Source organism: Epinephelus lanceolatus, chromosome 9 (genome assembly GCF_041903045.1).
Source record: "Epinephelus lanceolatus isolate andai-2023 chromosome 9, ASM4190304v1, whole genome shotgun sequence".
NCBI classification, from domain to species: domain Eukaryota; kingdom Metazoa; phylum Chordata; class Actinopteri; order Perciformes; family Serranidae; genus Epinephelus; species Epinephelus lanceolatus.
This window is the reverse complement of record NC_135742.1, coordinates 20298791-20321334: the sequence shown is the minus strand read 5'-3', so window position 1 is coordinate 20321334 and position 22544 is coordinate 20298791. Positions and strand designations below refer to the sequence as shown.

At 43.0% G+C, this 22544-nt stretch overlaps 1 protein-coding gene across 4 annotated transcripts in view; it reads left to right on the top strand.

Moving 5' to 3' along the window:
• Positions 1-22544, top strand: part of grid2 (glutamate receptor, ionotropic, delta 2) — a 723252-nt gene that overhangs the window by 694147 nt on the left and 6561 nt on the right. For all 4 annotated transcript variants that reach the window (XR_013492025.1, XM_078170661.1, XM_078170662.1 and 1 more), the window contains exon 15: positions 15592-15832. Coding sequence is in view for 3 of the 4 variants with exons in the window: in XM_078170661.1 (XP_078026787.1) it covers positions 15592-15832 (241 nt within the window). In the remaining variant the exon portion in view is untranslated. The remainder of the gene's footprint in view (positions 1-15591; positions 15833-22544) is intronic.

Below are 22544 nucleotides of genomic sequence, written 5' to 3'. Positions count from 1 at the left end.
AAAATACTGAGATCTAACGGAACAGCTGGGCAGTGCGGATCAAATATGAACCAAGATTCTGTTACTGCGTTGCCTATTTTTCACCTTAAATGTCTTCGGAAGCATATTTTATCTTACTGTTTAGCTGTAATTTGAGATTGTCTCTTTCTGTGTCAATACAACCTAGCTCTCATTACGACACCAACCAGTGGGAGCATGTATTGGTCCAGTGTGGTGCAGTGCATCGTGGTAGTTGTAGGCTTTCTACCTCTTGAGCAAAGGGGAATGCCACAGTCCTTTGTCGCTGTTTTCTCTTGTCATGTGGCACTAACTTCAAAAGTATTTGCACCTTTCTACTGCACAGACAGCCTAGTTTTCAAGAAAACACTTTTTTCAGATCAAATTAAGTTTATTTGTACAGCACATTTAAAAACAACCACAGCTGACCAAGGTGCTGTACAAAATAAAAGAATGACACACAAATATATAGCAATATAAGATGTACACAAAAATTAAACAGAAAAAGAACGGTAAGAAAAATAACATACGTAAAAAAGATTATAAAATACTAAAATATTAAAACCACTACAAACAACCAAAGGCCATTGAGAACGTGTACATTTTTTGTTTACCTTTAGCTGGATTCGGACATGTTCCTCTGCCTGTTGCTGCTCCCTCTCTCTCTCCTCGTCCACTCTTTAATTTCAATGAGCTCTGCCTCCATGTACGTCTGTGTACTCCGTGTTCAAATAAATACGGGCGGTCATCAAATTCAAATGGCTCATCCAGATCCAGTTGGTCAAAATCGTGTAAAAATTCGGACATGTTTGTTGTGGCAAGTCAAAATACTCTCCCAGAGAGTGGAAGTCTGGGTCTGCAATCTCACGTCTCGCGAGATTCTCTTTCTTTGGTGTTTTACAACAGTTGGTCTCACGAGATTTGAGTTGTTGCAGGGAGTTACCGCTGAAGCGAGCTTACAAACGCGAGTTACTCTGTATGGAGTAGTCATGGCTGAACTTTTTCCCGATTTTGACCAACTAGATCTGGATGAGCCTACAAAAGTAGATCGGAAAATAGGGCCCAGGTTGGAAAAACATTAGTTCCCCTTTAAGATTTGTCTTAAAAGTGTCAGTGGACGGGGAGCACTTGATTGAGGGCGTAAGGCTATTCTACAGCTTTGGTGCAGACAGTTAAAAGACATTGTTCTGAAGATCTAAGAGGTGAGCTGAGCCTTGCTTTTTAAGTTAGTAATTTATCACATTTGGCCAGTGATAACAGAGCAGCACTCACTGACCGTCAGAGTGGAGCTTGATGGCTTGCAGTTTTTAAAACACTCGTGTCAGTGTTACTGTGGTGAATTTTTCCAGCAAATCAAGAGTTGCCTAGAGCAGCTTTAGCTTGCTAACATAACATAGTTTTTAATACTGTAAGAATAACAAAAGTCCTGCAACTTCAGTAGAAATAAATGCATTTGACTGAGAAAAGTTTCACTAAGTTCAAAACCCACAGAGAGAAAACTGAGTTTTAGCTTCACTTGCTGTTCAGCTCTCCCAATTGAGCAAGGAACATATTGACTTGAGTATTGGCTTTTTTTTTTTTCTTCAGCTTTTTCTCCTCTATGTCTGTTTCTCTCTTTCTTATTGATTCGTGTATTGTATTGACCATTTCTATTTTATACTATAACACCAAACCCAGATTTCCATGTTGGTCCCATGGGAAGGAAAAAAGACCACAATAAAAGCAGAGTAGGAAAGAGATGCTTGCATAAAACACAACAGGTAACAACTGCAACAATTTATTGTGCTTTCTGAAACCAGAGACCTTCAAAATCAGCTCTTAGATTTAAGATATAAAGGTCCAGTGTATGATTTAGGGGGATTTACTGGCAGAAATGCAATATAATAAATATGTGTTCTTTAGTATATAATCATCTGAAAATAAAAAAGGTTGTGCTTTCGTTGCCTTAGAATGAGCTGTTTATCTACATGGAGAGCGGGTCCCTGTACGCAGAGTCTGCCATGTTGCACTGCCATGTTTTTACAGTAGCCCAGAAGGGACTAACACTCTAGATAGCGCCAGACAGTCCCCGGATCTCCGGGTGCTGGCAGTGGCACGGGAGCAGCCCCTTTACAACAAGCCCAACATCATCAGGAAAACACTGATTTTTAACATCAAACTGCTTTATTAACTGCTTTCAGTGCATTTTACTGGTTTAAATCACCTGGTCCATTTGTTTTGGAAAGGAAGAGACCTCTGTGGATAATTCGGCTTCTGATAAAACCCTCCTGTACAATGAATGCTGAAGGAATCCTAACCAGGAGTTCACACTTGGCACATGGGAGAAGTTTCCACTGGTTGCAATCTGCAAACCTCACTGCTGGATGCCTCTAAATCCTGTGAATCCTACACACAGCTTCCATAAAACAACAGTCTGTTCCTTATTTTAAGGCTCTTTGTAGCACCATCATGCCATAAGCTACATGCATAATCGAAATAAGGCTTGATCAGGCTCCTGCTAAAGAAGCCAAAGCTGAAAAGCAAGTTATTTGATTCATCATCAGTCTCTCCCTCTCTACCACACACACACACACACACACACACACACACTCATTCACACAGTGAGTTCAAGTTAAGCTGGAGGCTCTGAAGCCCTCAGTTTCCAATCCATGGAAATCACTATCCATGGGGGAAAATAATGCATTTTTTCCAACGGTGGTGAACAAAGAAAGGATGATCGTGTGTGTGTGTGTGTGTGTGTGTGTGCATGCATATGTGTGAACATGTGTGCATGAGTGTTTTTACAACACTGACATTGTTCCAGTTGACAAAAAATTGATTTAATGTCAAGTGTCAATCTAATCTGTCTGTCTCTGTCTGTCTGTCTGTCTGTCTGTCTGTTCGTCTGTCTGTCTCGCTCTCAGGAGCTGTCACTCCTCTATCCATCCATCACAGTAAAACTCAGCCCACACACTTAGTATATTCATTAAATCTTCAGTAATCACAATTAATGATGGGGATGTGGCTCTCTCTCCCTCTGTTTCTCTTTGTCTGTCTCTCCCTCACTCTCTCGATGTGTTAATGATGGTTAATGACTGCTTGACTTCTGTCTGTTGTTTATCATAGTTCAGCTTGATAATCTGTTCCAGTTCACCCACACACTGTGTCTTAATGGTGCTTAATTGAAAACTTTGTTGACAAAGTGTATGACATTGAACCCTGAGAGCGCTAATTGGAGTAATTAAGCTTTGCAAACTTTACTTGAGGGACCAAAGACTCATGGGTATATGACCTCTCTTACCACATTCCTTGAGCTTCAATATAGTGACACACTGTTAATTGAAAGGGCAACATGGCGGCTCAGTGATTAGCACTGATGCCTCACAGTAGGACGGTCCTGTGTTTGAACATTGGCGTGGCTCGTTTCCCTGTGGCGTTTCCATGTCCCTGTCATGATTGTTTTCTGTGATGTCTAAAGCAGCAGCAATTAATTTATTTTTAGATTAGCTGTCAACTGTTAAATTAATCGCCAACTAATTGAATTATTGGTTAATCGGTTTGAATATTTTTTAAGAAAACAGGTTTCTGATTTCAGCTACTATATTTTGAAACCAGTTTTTTGGTTTGAAGAAAACAAGACATTTGAAGACATCACCTCGGGCTTAAGGAAACTGTAATTGCGATTTTTATACCATTTTCAGACATTTTAAAGACCAAACATTAATCTACTGATCAAGAAAATAATTGACAGATTAATTGACAATGACAATAATCATTGGCAGCCATAGTGGTGACCTGTGCTCTGTGTTTCCCTACCTTTCAAGGAGTGCACGTTTGGATGCCCCCAAGCAGGTCCACATGTGTCAATCTGTGGATATGGGGCATGTCTTTGGTTAAGCTTCCTCTCAGCCCCTCAACACTGACTATTCAAGCCACACCGTTATTCCGCCTCACTGTTCTTTACCAATGGTACAATCGCAGAATGGGGGAACAAAGTTAGGTAGAAACAGCACCGAATCATCGTCTGTGTAAAAGGGACAGGCAGCTAGCAGCCAACTCAAAGAAGAACAGTTGTCAAAAACATCCACAAATTGGCCTTTCACTAAGCCCCGCCCCTTCATGATGGTCCGATAAGCTGTTGAGTAAGCATGGAGCCCACACTGTAACTAACTGCACTCCCTGAGGAAATATTATCATATTTTTGGGAAAATGAAAGAGTGATTCCAGAGAGAAGCAGACAGAGGGGTCTACAGTCTGTGTTTGAAGGATATATCCAGGATGTCAAACTGACTCAGCAGCAACAACAGGTTCAAAAGACAAAGATAGTTAGAAGCTAAAGCCGAACTATAGGCTACAGATCACAGTGTAAAAGTGAACCACCACATCACTGCTGATCACCACACAAGACAATGAATATAAAGGGAGACTTTGCTGATATTGAACCAGCTGTGTGGCATCACAGTGTGTGCAGATGAACCGTGTTTGGCTTTGCCCTGTGCCAGTGCCAGCACCCAGACCTTCGCCGCCGGATGGGCAGGGATCTCATGGGAAGTCAAACAACGTTCACCTGCGCACAATGTGATGACACACAGCTGGTTGAATATCAGCAAAGTTTCCCTGCTTCCCTTCACTGGTTCCTGTACAGCAGGGTCAGTCTTTGTTTCACTGTTATAATCATTAAAAAGCAAAAGCAGCATGTGTATACATTCAGTAGGCTATATCTTCAGTAGCTAGCTAGCTAACCCTACACTTTTCAGGGTTTGATTTTGGTTTTGGAACAGGGAAGAAACGTATATCTTTTTCCAACCTCTCCAGGTAACGAGTATCATTAATACACAACGTGCCCCAGGCACAACATTTAGCTCCAAATCCACAAAACCAGCCTGAAAATCAAGGAAATGTGAAACGATTGCATCAGAGTCAGTGGAGCACAGCAATGTCGTTGTCGGACCCTGGTCTGAGTCAGCCCACCTTACAATTGGTCAGTCTGTGTCTGAGGACGAGACTTAGCAAAGGGTCAGTTGGGGAGACAATGAGGTATGGGAGCTCCTTACCTTCTTAGCAAAGGGCGAGATCAGCCGCCACAAGGACAGTAAGTAATTGTTTTGGCATGTTATGCCTACATATCACGACCATCATGCCCCTTAGGTTCTGGGAGGTCAACATGCTGCCATTGTTTCGTTTTGTGTGAATAAGCAAAAGTCTATCAAGTGATCTCTGTGTAAAAGCGTATTTGAATGACATTTTTACATTTAGTTTCCTGTTTCTTAATATATTTAATGTATTTCTATGCCCATGTAGTGTTGGTGCATACAACAAACTGGCCCAGAGAAGAGTCTTGCACTACAAAACTCAGGTTTTATAACTATTTATCATCATGGTGATGATATGTTGACTTCAGCCCATCACAGCTCTCAAGACTCTGAGCCAGTGTTGCAGACTTTTTACAGAGGAAATCACCAGCTAAAATCCGGGCTGCTCTCCTTTAATATGCACCCAGCTTTAGAAATTCAGCAAATATCCAACCAGGTTGTACACACTGTTACTGCGAGATAGGGGCCAGCGTGTTAGCTCTGCAACTAAAATGAGGCAGTGAAAATACCCAGTCTACGACGAGGAAGGTCACTGGAGAAACCTCTGTGGTTCACCCTTTTTGTATTGGGCACCAAAATAAACCCGCTCAAAAGCAAAAAACAAATATGCACCACCAGTGCCGGAATAATATTTCTTCTGTCCGAGATGACTCCAGCAGGCTCTGGTTGAATAAACAGACTTTCCAGGGTGTTGATGTGTGGCTGTGGGTCACTGTGCTTCACTCTCAGCTTCTCTCAGCGTTTTTTTATTTATTTATTTACTAAAACACAGAGAGAGAATAATCAAGAGCAGGTGCACTTTGCTGACTGGGTCGATGCTGCCGAGTCCTGACTAACGCTCAGTCACTTTCCTGGTGAAGTGATTTGGACAAATAAACCAAGCGTTTGCAGCACAGGTCAGTTCTTCGCTGATCTCTGCATCTCTTTTGGATGTGTTTCTGACAGGTGCGGCTCGTTCTTTGAGGCAGGTCACGTAGCAAAACACAAGGTGATGTAATGATAATAATCTGACGCTTTATTGATTCCTCCTCGTCTCTATGGGCAGGTCAGAAGTCCGGTTCAGCTTGTGGTGATTCAGCATCTAAAGGATACTTCAGTGGGTCGTTTGCTGACATGGGTGCTTGAGCTCAGGCCTCCAGTTGAAGGCTGGCCTCCCTAATCACTGTGTCACTCTACCTGCCTACCCAGACTAATTGAAATACCTGCAGCTACAAAAAGTTTCCCCTTGAAAAGCCTGCTCACTGTACTCGTTTGACTGCAGATATTTTCATAAACAAGTCATATTTTCTAAGAGGTGTTTGAACTCTGACAGCAAACTTTTGAACTCCTCTGACCCCGCAGTCATCTGAGCTACGGTGAAAGTGCTTAACTACTTTTTGACTTTATAATATGAACATTATTCTCCTTCATGTTTTCCAGAGAGGCTAACACCAGTGAGGCAGCCGGCGTTCTTCTCATTTAAGGAGCTGACAGCGAACTGTCGTCTCAGAGCAACAAACTCATTTTAGCCTCTCTGTCTCTCATCCCCTTGTCATCTACCCCCAGTCTGCTCATTTCATCTGACATTCTTCTTCTGTTCAGTCGTCTCATTATTTGTCTTTTCTCCTCTCTTAACTCCTCCCCTGCTCTGTCTCCCCTACTTTCTCGCCTGTGCTCTCCTTTCCTCCATTGTATGAGTTTGTTGTCAGCCATCCATCCAGACTGAACTCACTGCCAGCTTTTTTTTTGTGTGTGTTGCACTCCCTTCACATTTTCCTCACTCAATTTTCCATCTTCCCTTATTCCCCGACTCACTCGCGTCTCTTCCCCCTCTGACTCCACGTTCTCTCTCCACCTCTCACCTCCCCGAAAACTTCCATTTTTCACTGTCTCCAACTTAAAATTGTGTTTGCTACAGAGTTGACAGGAGAAGAATATTCGTATAAAAGAGCAAGACTGTTGTAGTTCCTGCAGACATATTCCGATGTTCCTCAGATTGTAGTGTGCGCCGCGGTGACGCACTACGCCTCAGCACCTCTCACAGAAACAGTTAAGAGAAACTCACTGAACTGTTTCACATTATGCTTGATCATCTAACTCACACCACTCTGCATTTTAACTGGCTACAGCTGCGGTAAAACCTGCTGCTGGGGGGAAAGAGCAGCCTGGGACATAACCTGTATTTATAGGGGGCCTTATGGATGAGCCTGGGGAGGACTGCAGAATCAACACAATATATGGAGTTACAGTGCATTTAAAGGGGCAATAAGTGAGATTTTTACTGTCTCATAGCAGAAAATAGCCATAATATATCTTGAGGGGGTGATAGCTGAATTGATCAATACCAATGACTCAACGATCAGTTTGCCAGGTGCTGAGATAACAAGCTTTCAAAACTCACTTTGGAGCCTGTAGTCTCCGTTTGGCCCCGCCATCCATTTGAGTTAGAAATACACTCCCTGTACCCCAGCAGTGGTGCAGCAACACAGTGTGAAATCTCTTAACAGTCCATTTTCACTCCGGTAGAGGTATCATTTATAACATTAGAGGCTGCTCATTAAAACTGTTACAAATAGATGTTGCTGTCAAATGAAGTCAAATGAACTCCTAAAAGCCCACTTTTTGGGTAATACAGGAAACACCTGTCCCCTTTTTTCCCCACATTTAAACATGAAGCTTTTTTTTTTTGGAAGAAATAAGACAAACACATAAAAATAATTTGTGAGGATCAGGAGAACAGTAGTCTCTGCTGACTTTGATGCAAGCAATTAAAGCTGGGGTGGGAAAGAAAGGGGCAGAAATAGAAAATACACCCTCCTATTGGCAGCTCTCCCCTGTCTGTCTGAAGCCCCTCTCACCAGATGACCCTGGGCACATGCATGCGCTTCATACAGTAACTCAGAGTTTCACATAGATTGATTTATTTAATCTTATTTAATTGTGGAGCGCTCTTTCTCTCTGTGTATAATAGACCATAAATGAGACAAGAGTTAGCTAGCTAGCAACCCCACCATCCTTTCGCTTTGCTTCATGCTGCTGTGGACCGCTACGTCCAGAGGAGAGTGGGCAGCAACTGCGGACCATTTGTTGACAAAGGCATTCTCACTCCAACCTCGTCGCATATCGACATGTGGTCATAGAACCTCCACGTCTAGATATGACGTTCAGGGTACCCTGGGTGCGTTGATTGTTGATGTTCTGGGATGTTGTGTCAAGTTCTGCCTGTTACATGCATCGTCTTCTTTCAAAACACACTTCCCTTTTCACGGGAAATTTACAGTTTACATACAGTCCCTTTCAGAATAAAGGCACAACGCCAGTACAACAATGTGAATTGACGTTTTTTTCCTCCAACAACTAACGCATCTGGTTAGGTTGAGGAACAAACAACCACTCTCCCAGGTGAAAAGTCACCGCCTTAACTTTCGTTCCTGTCCCGTAACATTTCCCCCCCAATGCCATCGAGTGCCATTGCACAATAACAACAACCGTCCGCGTATCATGCCAGTGTTAAAGGACAGCTTTTTTTGTCAGTCACTGCCCAAGTGCCGGATTTCGATGACTTCGGAGTGAGACCGAGCTCGAAAGTCAGTGTTTGTTGGACCCATCCACCACCCCTTCCGCCCACCCTTCTCAGACTTTCACAGTCTTAAATTTCGTCCTCGTCCCGCCACGTTTCCCCCTGATGCCACCGAGTGCTCTTAAACCATAACAGCGACTGGCCACGTATTATGCCAACGTTCAAGGACGGCTTTATTTGTCAGTGTCTGATGCCGCAAGTTGTTGCCCAAGCACTGGATTTCGATGACTTCAGAGCGAGACCAAGTTGGGTTGGCGGATGTAGCAGCTTCAATTCGGCCAGTGCAAACCCCCCAGCATCAGGTTACACAGATTGCTGGTGGGTCTGTCCTGTGTAATGGCAGCAACAGAAAGTTTGCTGCCGTTACACAGGCTGGCTGGATTCGGGTTGCTGCAGCAGCTGACAGGGGGTCAGTTTCCAGAGCCTGCTGCCTGCTCTCTCTTGGGCGGGCAGTGTGTATCTGGTTTTCACTGAAGGGACTTGCATGCGCTTTTGCATTTGTAGAACAGCAAATAGAAATGTCCTCTCTCTGAAATAACCTGTGATTAGCCAAGGTCTCCTGTCACGGCCTACATTTTTCAAGCCTGAAATCAGAGCCAAGAGGAGGTGCAGATGTCTAGTGTTCTCTCAGTCCACTTGAGTTACAATATGCTTTAAGTTTATTATGGGATATTTGCCCAATGATGCCGAAATGAAACTGCCTACTCTAGCTAAGCTTACATTTACGATGTGTGAATCTATTAGTCTGTGCACCTGCTCAAACACTTATACACTTGTGAGGACGCACACCAACATATAACTCCTAACCAAGTAACCATCACAACCACATGTCAAAACTGGCCTTTACCTAAACCCTAAATCAGATAGATCCTGCTTGTAAAAGAGCATACTTGTGTGTCTCTATAGGAAAGAGTCAGACAACAAATACAGAGCAGTTTCTCTATTATCAATTCCATCACTAAGAGTCTTTTTTTTTTTTAGCTTAGATATGTCTGCACTGCATACGTGTGACCGTACCTACCTGCAGTTTCCTTTTTATACTCAGTGAGTCACTTTTTTTTGCTCTCTCCCTCCCTGCGTGTGATCTCAGTATAATTTACCCTGGATGTGTTTTGTCACCTGACAGAATTCGTAGCAGTCTCTCATCTTTCACATTCTACTTTACCGCCCTATCTTCCCTTTCTTCAAGTCGTCTGTCCCCTGCTCCTTTATCCAAATTGCTATGGTGTTCTTTCTTTTTCGGCTTGAGTCAACTAATTATGTGTGATCATCCCACCATCAAGGCTGCTGCCAAAGAGTTGCCATGGCAACATCTAGTCCACGCAGTAACGGCCACTGCAGAGAGAACAGGGAAGGCAGAAACAGAGCGCACACGCACACACAGACAAATACACACACACACGCAGGGGCGCACAACAGTTTCCCCCCTACCACACGGGCAACCCTTGCTCATTTGCTTTAACAGCCAGTGGGAGTGTTAAAGTCATTATAGATCTCCCCAGTCAAAGTCAACGATCTTAAAGCAAGGTGATAACTCATTACACACACACAGTGTTAATGCAGCTCACAGCACACCAGCTGTTTCATAGACATACCCACAGACGCAGGAAGATGCACGCACACCATACACACTTGCTATGTAATAAGACCCCGTTACAAAGACAAACACACGTACAGTCACTCTGTGCACACACATACACACACAGGACAGCTGTTTCACACAATTAAAGGCCATAACAGCCGCATACACACACAAATTACAATTGTTCTGTAATTACATTTTACCTGACACACATTTTACTCCCTTCATGCATGCAGCTGATACTGACATTGAAACCTTTACATAAACTGTGACAATGATGCATTCAAATATATTTAAACAGGCAGGTATATACAGTACAGCAACCCGTGTGTTATGGCATGCAGGACATGACACTAACACCTCCACTGTATGTCCTCAGACTGCAGTGATATATAGTAGAAGCTATTTTTAGTGATCAAAGTGATCTATTTCCCGATACCGCAGGCAGCAGTGTTCTGACTGATGACGCCTTGAGGAAAAAACACTAACACACCCTGAAGGAAGAGAAAAAAACAAGAAACTAAGAAACACATCTAAGTGTACACTCCCTCAGTTCTATATTCTACATATTCAGACTGAAATTAAAGCAAAAAAAGTTTTTGGATAACTGTGCAGGGAAAAGCACACTGCTGTGGGGAAAATAAATTACTTGTCAGATTTCCTCTCCTGCACTGTATCATGAACTCCATCAAACTTGGTGTAATGTAGTGGATCTTTCATGAGGACATAAAGACCATGACACACCCGCACGCACTCACACACACACACTTTAATTAGCTACTCCTAGTTCTCATTATGTCAGTTTGTCATTGTTTCAAACACACCGTGCACTGCAGTGTATTCTGAGCGTGTGACTCGGCTTTTACTGCGTGTGCATGCGTTCACATTTCAGTCAGCGTCGCCGTGTGTTTGCACATACGTGTTTTCGAGGGAAGCTGTGTTTCTTTTGGTGAGACAGCGACAGACAAATTAGAGACCCAGACAGATGGTGTACTGCAGGAAACCTTTGACTCAACCCATGTTTTTGTCAGGCAGCTCACGGTGGCCTTTCATCCCGCCTGTCAACCATGGGATGGAGATAAATGAAGAGCAGTGGCAAACTGCTTTTGTGTTTAAAAATGATCATCGCCGTGCTCACTTTTTCTCACAAAGTTGAAGTATTCCTCGCTCAGTAGCTGCCACGAGCTAACAGAGATCTCTCCTCCGCTTGTTGGTAACTGACTTTACATGTGCTTATCTGCAAGTGACCAAGTGCTAGATACATTTCAGCACTAGGACTGGAAATACTCGGGCAAGCTCATGCTGCATTTATGAGTTATTATGTTGGGATTGTCATCATATTTAAAAGGGGCCCTGTAGTGTTGCATGTAAGCATCTTCCTCTTCACTTTTAGCTTGCACCATCTGTCCAAACTCAGGCACGCTCCAGTGTGTTGGTGTCAGGAAAACAAGACAGCAGGCATCACATAATATTTCCTGCATGGTCATCATTATTTTGATCTTCTTCTTTGCAAATATTCAGAGTTAAATCAGTGTATCTGTTGCCTATCTGTGGGCGGGGAAAGGGCAGCTTAACCTCAATGAGATAAACGTAAGGTAAATGTGACGGTAGCTATTATGTGTATGTGTTCTTGTGAGTGCATGTCAGCGTTAGGGTTTGATTCAAGGGCCTATCGGGGGAGCAGCTTTTGCATAACTCTGATAGGCCAATTAGTGCAGAGTGATAGATGATGAGCTCCACGGGCAGACAGGGTCGTAATAGAGGGGAAAGAGAAAGCACTCTGTCCTGAATCTCAAATCTGTTCATCTCTGTCCTCCCTCAAAGTTACATGCAGCTTAGTCACATCCTAATAATTCCTCTGATGAAAGTCTCCGTTTGAAATGTTTGTTTTTCTTGTTTTGATCTGTTTGATCTTTTGATCAAGTTTGGGAGTAAGCCTTTTAGTTCGTCTTTGTTGCTCTGTTTGGCATCCTTTTGATTGTCTACAGTGGAGTCGGAGAAAGTTTGCATTTAGCGATTCTTTGATTAATATTTGAAAAGCTTTAACTTATAGATTCAGTAATCTAAACACACAGCAAAATCGTATTTGAAATCATGCAAGGATTTGACAATTACATGCACCTGGCGTCGCTGAAATGTTACAGTAATTACCTTCTCCGCTGTTTATTTGTTTCCCCTCAAAGGTCAACAGTAAAGCCCTTTTGTAGGATTGTGTTGCAGAAGCGTTTGCTGTCTATAGTAATTATTTTTCACAGATTTTAAAGTAGAATTGTCGCCACTTATTTCCACTCCTGTAAGTGCCACACAGAAACCTGCTTGACATGACATCTGTGACACGTACAGTAGGAACAGTCACCCCATGAGCAGAGATAACAGACAGCAACTCGCAACACAAAGCACACCTCTTTCTTTCCGACTGACATGAAAAGACATCAATTCAGACAAGAAATCTTTAGAAGTTGGCTGAATTCCAAGTGAGAAATGATGAAATATTTTGACAAAACATTGCCTGGCTTCTTTGATAGGTGGGATCGTTCTTATTCCATCTCATTAGACTGTGTGTAATCCGTCTTTCTGCGAAGCCGTCTGTCAGAGTGTGGGCTTTCTTGTGCTTGTGTGAGTGAGTGAGAGTGAGTGAGTGAGTGAGTGTGTCGCTGTTGTCAAAGTGATAGATAAAAAGGTCAGTACTGTATGAAAGGCACAACACTTCTGTGGGGAAAAAAAAGAAGCTTGTTTTGACTTTCATAAACAGTGATTTCTCTGTGATACTGTCATCAACCGAGATCAAACTTGTTAAGCTGTTTAAAATTGGATTATACACAGGTACTGTTCAAAAACCTATCTTAGCCACGTCCCCTTGAATTTCAACAGTGTGCCCTGCATGCAACAGTGAATTGTTTTAGCGCTACTGCTTCTCCTGCAAGATATTGTGCTAATGATATTACAGCAGAGACATAAAGTTTGTCAGCTGAGTGCAGTCATTCATGGCAAAGTATAAATGTCGCCTTTGCACCAAGAACACAGTAGAGAGAACAATGCCAGAGAGATAAGGAAAACCAAAATTTGTTACAGCCCATGAGCTACAGGTCCTGACCGATGAGGTGCAAAGACATTCCTCAGAACTCTCAGCGAGGACTTTAAATGTGACAGAGAGAGACCATATTTGGGATTTATTATCCCAGTCTGTCAGTGCTGCTGCCATAATCACTGGAAAGTCTGGGCGTGACACCCCTTATAAATGCGCTTCAGTTACCACCAACTCTCTGAAGACGCTAATAATTTCCCTGCAACTACATGTGGCTATTAGCGCTGGTCTTTTGGTGATTTGGTGTTTTGCAGTGTGGCTGATTTGCATAGAAAGGGGCCAATTTTGCACCAAATGTATGCACATTACCTCATTTAAACACATGCAAATAGCACAGGGACAAAGAGACTGCATCAATTTACTCTTTGTGGGTGCTCTGAGAATTACACTTTTTTTTTTGTTTTTTTTTTGTTGTCTTAAAAGTGCAGGTTTAGCGGCTGCAAAAGTCGCACAATCTTTTTGCGAATTCGTCCCAGTGAGTGCAGGGAGGGGTCAAGCAAGAAGCAATGTCAGAAGCACAAGTCCTGACTTTATTACAGTCCAAAAGTTGCATGTCTAAAAGGAAAAAGGAGCAGCGTCTGTTGCACTGCTGAAAAAGAACAGATGCAAGATTGTTGTGTGATGAGGGATTTCTACACTGACTACCTCTTCTTCATGCCAGTCGAGTGGTAACCAGGGCATACAACTAGGCCAGTGCTGCTACTATACTACTACTGCTGAACACTAGTGCAGATCAGTTTGATTTAATTTGTTTGAGTCAATGTTGCATATCGTCTACACAAAGTCTTATCTAATCTTGGCACTAATCTGCGCTGATCTGAGCCAAACAATCCCACAATCAAGCCGGCAGTTGGTGGACATGATCTCGTATTAGAATGAATGTCGGTGGATTTGCTGTTCGAATTACTTTTTCTATTCTCGTATTGTCTGGTTCTCTTCTCCTCTCCTCTCCTCTCCTACAACCACAACTGACATTTTGACCATATAGTCCCTCCAGCTCAGTAAAGCTCAGGTAGTGATAATTGAGTGTCCCTTAATGAGAGTGACGTGGTTATAGAGCGACGTGCCTGCCTGAGCCTGTTTAGCTGATTTACATTGAAATGAGCCATGTTTTTTTTTCTGGCTATTGTGGATGAAATTAATTATGTAAACTGTCTGTAGGGCCCATTTGCATTCCTTGATTGATTTCAGTCCGTTCTGTGTATTCCGCATGAGGAAAGCTGAAGATGAGAGATGGGCACTGTCGTTCATGTCAGCACGTTGTCATTGAAATTGCAGGAGGGGGCTTGCCCCCAGGAAGTTGTGCAGATAATTGCAAACATCTGTCTCTATTTACACATGTATGCATCCTGTTTAAGTTTGCTTTGACATGCGTGCAGTCAAGTTTGTGACTTTGTTCATTTCTGGATGTGTGTCTACCCTGTTGTTGTCAATCAGTGTGGCGGCTTAGGGATTATTTGCATCTATTTGTTTACTGTGTTAGTATGTATGTGCCTGTGAGGGACGTATATGCATAAACACGCACGCACACACGTTCCCACATTGCCTTTTTTTCTCTTTGTCTCTCTCTCTCTCCCAGTGCCCCTCTCTCTCCTCCATGCCAGATCGCTTGTTAAATATCCAGCCGAAATGCTAACAGAGCCTCTGTACGGCTGTCTGTCTGTGTGTGTCTGCAGCTCTCCTCCAAACCAAAACGAACGACCCAGTTAAATAATAAGCTGAAGGCTAACAGAGGGACCCCATCAACCTCTGAGCTGTATCCTCTCTGAAGCCATCAATCGTGGGACTAAAGCTAGGCTGCGCAATGACATTGTGGCAGTGTACTCGCGCTGTGCTGCAAAACATATTAATGTTAGCCATAATGAGTTTGACAGCCCAATATGGTTGTCAGGGATCAGGGAGGGATTTGACTGGCAAACACTGCCCTCAAATGGAAGAGAGGAGTTATAGCAACTGCAGTAAAAGCTGCAGTGTTGTCAGGTTCTGTGCAGTTGACTCGTACAGATGGATACTTTTCATTTTCCGTGATTGTTTTGTAGGGTTTGACTCATTCAAATTACACTCAGACACCTTCAATGACCATAATGACTGTGCTCATCCTGGACAGTGTTATCTTACTCTTCTGGATGTTGCTGGCTTGTTGCTCATTCATGCATCTACACATTCATTCATGTATACCTGGCTTACTTTTGTGTTTTTGTAGCAGTATTTCTGTTTTGTAAGTGTGTGTGAAATATTCACCTTAACTGTACTTGAGTCTCTGCTAACATGCCTGCGTCTCCTGCCTGTGTCCCAGAATCTTGGAGCTCCAGCAGAACGGTGACATGGACATACTGAAACTTAAGTGGTGGCCCAAGGACAGCCCCTGTGACCTCTACAGCTCGGTCCAAACACGACAGCGCGGCAACGCCCTGGACATCCACAGCTTCGCCGGCGTTTTCTGTGTCCTGGCAGCCGGCGTGGTGCTCTCCTGCCTCATTGCCATGGTGGAAAGCTGGTGGTCACGACGGAAGGGATCCAGGGTCCCCTCCAAGGAGGTAGGGGGATGGATGGGTGACTGAAAGCAGGAACAGTAATACAGAGAGCGGTATAGGGTCTGTAACACATCATCCCAGGTGTTTTTTATGCTGCAACAGGGGAAAGAAGCTGTGCAATAGGCAAAAAAAGAAAGCAGGGATTAAAAAAAGTAAGAGTGAATAGATTGATGGATGGATGATGGGTTTCGTTTCAGGTCTAGCTGAGGCAAGGGGAGAAGGGTGTAGAATCACTAAATACAAAGTCTAGACTCTGTGACCGGGGACGCTAAGGTGAAAAAACAAGTCAATTCCTGTCATGGTGTGTGAGATATGAGCAGAGCCTTCCTCGTGAAGGAGTTGTGACGCTGACAGCGTCTGGAACCTTTGAAAACCTCCCATGTTCACAATGTCACCTCCCCTGAACTTAATTTGCACACAAGCAACATCAGCAACACTGTGCTGATAGCTCAGGCCGGAGCTGTATTTTGTTGCAAGGCTTTTGCACACTCTGTCAGAAAGAATCCTGGAGGTGCTATATTAGATCTCCAGTGATATAACTGGCATTGATCTTCTGCATAGTCTTGTGTGTAAAAATCTCTGTAAATGTAGGAAGGGAATGAAAGGTTAAACAGGGCCCGAATGTTTTCAGAAACTCCGAGAACATTGTAGTATTAATTTTTCCTTTCTCACCCGTGTTCATGATCTTAATGGGACTGTCAGTGTATAAAGCACCCTGTCGTAATTAAAGTTACCATCAAATTATCAAAACGATTAGCCAAAGAAACAGTCTTTGTCAAAAGCAAACTTTTGTTCATTTTTCACCCAGTTCTTAGTCCTCACAATGCCAAATAAGATATCTATCTTTAACTGTGATGCCATAGATGGCCTGGGTGACATGTCCAGGGTACATATACTCACATTAAACACACGTCAGAAAGTGTTAAAGATATACTATGCAGGATTTTCCTGAATTAAACAATGCATAGACTCATACAGAAGTAATCATGACCCACTAGAGATATGTGGTGGTGTATTTTTCTGCAGAGACTCTGCCCTCGACCTAGCTGGAGACTCAAATCTAGAAAGATTTTGAGTCTGGCCCTCATCGATACACCCTTCCTACCCAAGGGGCGGCACTAACTGAGGCATATTAAATGCTGCCGCACACAATTGGATAGCACGATAGCCAATCAGAGCAGAAAACAAGGTGACGTATTCATTGCAGTGAGCCCCATTTGTTTGCCGACCAGTGGGGCTAACTGATATATTATGCTTTTGCCGTATCCCGTCTGCAAAACGGCAAAAACGTCCTTCCTGGAAGTGAAGGCTTCTAGGGCAGTTTTCTGTTCCTCTCTCAGCGAATAAAATAAGTGTAGTTGGCTTAGCGTTTCTTCCAAAGCTAAATTGAATGGACGCAGTCCTTCGGCAGCTGCCATCTTGGCTGTTTACTTTTAGACTCCTACGGCGCAGCACTGTCCTTATCATATTACGCCCGCCCAGAGCCCGCCTCTGTCAGACAGACTGATCTGATTGGTCGGATGGCGATTCACCGGGCTCTGCTCGTTGGGGCCAGATCCCCGTGCAGAGCAAATTCAAATTTGCTGGGGGCGGGGCATCTGGATTTCCAGGTTACCCTCGACCATTATTTTCTTATTTTCTGTGTTTGGAACGTTAATTGGCATGTACCCCACAGCGCTCAGGCGCCAGACCATAAGCAACAGGCATGTCAGCGACACAGGGTCCAAAAAACGCAAATATAGGGGGGCAAAACACCAAACAAGAGCAAATCTGTGGTTGGATTTTGGATTCATTTTCGCTGCCAGGTGTTTATAATCCTGTATAGTATACCTTTAATGTAATATGAATGAGTTGATCTAGCTTCATGTCTACACATTAAAATATTTAGTCTGCCGAGACCATGTTTACATTGTAATGTACGTCTCTTTTCACCATGACAATGCCCAATCACAGTCCAGATCCTCAATACGGACTGCAACTGCACTGGCCCTATAATGTATTCAGTATCCTGCATTTGCTCACCTCTTCTTTTTAATGTTTTATTAATGCTATTTTGATGGTCTTGATTAATTCAAAATGAGGCAAATGTGTCAGTGTCAACAGGGTAATCAACCACTTATTTTTCTGAAAAGTTAATGTTTTGGAGAAAAGAGGACGCTGGCAACGTTAAAAGCAGAATACAAAAACAGCCCCAGGGCCTGTTTGAAAACTGCAGCGTGCCTTGACCAGGGCAGAGTCAGAACACACTGACTCACAGTGTTAAGCACCGATATTTATACCGGCATTCTCTTCGAAAACAGTGGCAACACTCCACCTTGTAAATTAGCAGCAGCGCCCTGTGAAATATCCAATCAGCCTATATGCGGTTGATCACCTCAGCGGGTATATCATTTGAGGCAATCAAAGTGATGCTGGCAACATCCTTCCCTCGTAGAAACCCTGCAGTCTGTTGTGATTTGGTGGCTTTGTTTGCTGCACCATAGACAAGTAGAATCTTCAAGGGGAAAAAAAGGGGCAGCATGTTTAGTTATGTTTTTAGCTATACATTGTAATCAAGCTCAGGCCCTTTCACCAGAACATAGCAGAGTGCTAGGCGTCGTTGCAAGCTCTCCAATGCAGGAGACAAAAGTTTGACAAAGATTCGTACCAGCTTCCAGTTCAACTGTCAGCGGCAGTCCACCCTGTCACCTCTCGTGCCTACTGCTATGTTTACCGAAACACAGAGGGAGAAAGTGCTCAAGTAAATAAATAAAAATCAAAACTGTGAAATTGCAGCAAAGTGTTGCAAATTTGGAATGCAAAACATGCCACTGATGAACTGAAAGAAATGTAATTATGTGTGGAATAATATTTTCACTTTGGGTTTAGAGTTAATTATTTATGTGTTGGTAACAAATTAGACTGTGGCGTGAAGCAGCACAGATTAATTTTAGCAGAAAATGTTTTTGCCATCAGGTAAATTACTTCAGCTTCAAACAATTGGGTGTTTTTCCCCCCTCTGAGGAAGTTCTTTGATAAAAGCAGGTGAAGGTTAACTTATGGATGATTATAGAGAATTAATGCCAAACAGTTTACCACCCCGTCATTCAACTTCCAGTCTTTCACATATAAAACCAGCTCACCATAATGCACTACAGCTATTGTTGCCTGGTTACTAAAACTGGGCTTTAATGGGGGAGAAAAAGATGACCATTACACTAATTAGGACTCTCTAAGTGAACATCTCTGCATGACTCCGACTCCCAGAAAGAGAAGAGAAGCATGGCCCGTCTCCTTAATCTGGGGTGTCATGCTAATTTAAAGTTCCACCAAGAATAAATTAGAAAAGATGACAAAAAGATGGGAATGGAAATTATGGCTGTACCCAGGATGATTTAGTGTCAGATCAGGTTACTTTTCATGATAAAAGACTGATAACACCAGTCATCTGGAAAGTAATTTAGGGGGAAAGTTTCAACGTGAGAACTCTATGAACCACTGCTTCCATATCATTAAATTAGCAGCTCCTAGTTTGACATTAGTGCATCATCACACATTATTGCATTACTACAGCATTAGTCTCCAGCTTTTGGAGAAGATTTCTTGAATTCTTTGAATCTCTTTGACCTGAAAGACAGAAATATACTACAAACCAAATTAAAATCGGTGTGTTTTTGCAGGCAAGTAGGTGATTTGTGACTCAAGCGATGCGCCTCATCAGCTGTGATCATTGTAGTGTGCACACGCCTGTTTGACAAACTGCTTGGAAGTTTCACACAGCTTTGTTTACTGCAGTCCAATACACCACCTGCAATTGCTTGCGACTGATCAACAGTGGCAAATGATTTGTTGTATTTATTACTTGTCCTTTGGGCTCTTTGCTCATTGACTTATTTAATTGTTTAATTTTACTTGCACGCCAAGTGGAGTCTTCTTTCCTCTTTAGAAAATGAATCAGTTTAAGGCTGATGTTGCGAGAGGATTCGTGCACAAGCAGAAGCTATGAAGCTGTGCACAGGCTCCTCCCATCTCAGTTAATTTGCCATGTGTAAGTTCCCCATGCATCTGGCATGATGTGCCAATAAACTGGCTACAAACTGCGGTGAGAGTAGAGCAACACGCTCAACAGCAGGTTGACTGCAGTTAGATCAAATTAAGCTTAATTTAGTTGCCTATATATTGCTGCCACGGTTCAGTTCTCCACCATCTAACTGCTTTAGTGAATCAAGTTACATATATCAAATACTAAGTGTGCATGCTATAGTATTCCACTTAAAGATTCTTTATCTCTCAGTTGATTCAGTGCAAAGCACAGTGCCTAAATAAGAAACACAGTCATCAGTTTTGAGGCCCAGTCAAGGGAAACCACATTGCTGCTCCCAACTCAACCAGAAATAGGCCTTGGCACCCAACTGACTGCCAATGTCAATTTTTTTTGGATCAGGTATTTTTTTTTCTTAAGTACACACTGACAGACACCCCCTACGTCCAGCCCCCCTGCTCAGTTACCAGCTTTAATCTGTCATTCAGATCGGTAGTCATGTCCACCAAGCGAGCAGCCACAAAAACACCAAACCTCTGGTTGGGCCCAAAGTCATGTTAAGCACAGTGCGGTTCAGCTACAACACGCACAAACACACACGCCCCCCCGCCATCTTCATTAGCCACTCAGAGCAGCCAGTGGAATCAGCCCCTGACTGAGCGCAGGCGTGGAGTCGAAGCAGTGAATAGGAGGGACAGCAGGGATTTAAACGGTGATAGTTCTTGATTCTCTTTGTAGATCTTGTTCAAGGTTTCGCAGGGAGGCATCAGGCAATTACTGACATACGGAAATCACTGTTATTGATGTAGAAGTCACATATGGATGATTTACATTTATAATGCAATTCCAGTTAGTGATATTGCCATGATTAGCCCCGCGCTTCATTGAGAGGCAATAAAAGAGGTTTATAGTTTTCAAGTTGTTGTGTTTTTTATGTTGAGAGGAGGGAGTGAGATTTTATTTGAATGCAAATCAAAACAAAGCATTGGAAAGATAGTGGGAGTGAAGCAATTGGTTATCAAAGTTAAGTACAAAGTTAATAGTGCATCATTTTAACAGCCCCCGTCAGTGCTTCCATGGTGAAAATGAAGTTTGCTCAGTCAGCCATGATTGTTTTTGATAGTTGACCCCTGACCGTTATCCTTCACCCTATCAAAGCGTTGACCTATTGCTTGCTGTTGGCTCAGCTCGAGATTTGCTCAGAGTAATCACTGAACCTCAAGAGGGTCAGTGCCCTTCAAACTGCTTGTCACATCATCAAACAGCATCTAAAACCCCCTGCACCCGCTCCGCTCTGAGGCTGCATTTGTAAATTTTTGTAACTCCAATTCCTGGTTCCAACAAGTATGCCCACTTTACTCAGCGAGTGCGCAGGTGTGTGGAGGTGAGAAAGAAGGCTGGATTTGAACTTTGTTTCATAGACCCTTTTACTCTTAGTAAACAGTATGATGTTTTTTGGTGGGCGGGGCTTAGATGGAGGCAAAACAATTCTCGACAGACATTAGCTAGCACTAGCTAGCAAGTTCTGTTGGCTTGTTTTAGACAATGGAGGAAGACGATGCGAGTTGTGCATTCAGAAATGCTCATTCTGCGTGCTGGAGCACACTCTGGGCACTCTGTCTGGGGAGACGGAGCAGCAGAGGACTGAGCGGAGTGAATGTGTAACAAACGTACCTGTTTGTTAATTCATATAGACAGTTAACGTTACGTTTCTTCAACCAACGGGGCTCTCATTTTAGTGTAGATCATCAGACTGAATTTACAAATGCACCATGTCAGGTCACTCCCTCTACAGGACCGCGAGTGTTACTTGAAAAAGTAAACGCTGACAAACAGGACCAGACTGGCCAACCCATATGCTCTCACTATATGGATGATGTCACAGGAAGCTTTGTGGTTGATTACTAGGTCAGTCTCACAAAGGAGGACGACACTTGAACAGTTTCCTGCAGTTTGTTTTGCTACCGAAGCTAACGTTAGCTAAGGTGCTAAAAAGTAAGCGTTATAGAGAAATCCAATACTCCTCTTAATACCTCCCCAATTTCTGATGAGTGGACATGATAACTCTTAATACACCTAACATTATTCATCACTACAACAGTAAATACTTTTTCCCTCACCTGATACGAAGTGTGAGCTGCACATGTGAGCATTTTTGATAATCGCCACCATCCAGTCCTTTCGTCTTATCGCATTTAACGTTTTTGTTGGTGGGCAGTGGCTGTTGATATGCGATAAAATTTAAGTTTTGAGCCATGACTCCTATTCTGGCTCCTAATAAAACAACAAGACAACATTTTAAGACATTAAAGATTTAAGATATTTAAGAGAATTGCTTTTTGCCTCCAGGTGACAAACTGACGTCATTGTGACGTCGGCCCTGAAAGGGTCTATTCTCTACACAACTACCGTCACCTTCCATGTGCAACAACATTAATGCCTTGGAGGACTTAGTTCAAAAGTGTTACGTTGATTATTGTGCCTTGCCAGTCTTTGTAAAAGCAAACATTTTGAGTATGGCTGTTTGAAAAAGAGATACACACTTTTGGCATGGTCGTCCAAATTATTTTGTTCTAAGTATACCCTGGCCTTAGGGCTGACGACTTGTCTGTAAAGGCCACAGCAAGTAACAAACAGAACGCACCTCATCAATCAAAGTTTCATTTTCAGCTGAGATATTATTTCTTAATTTGT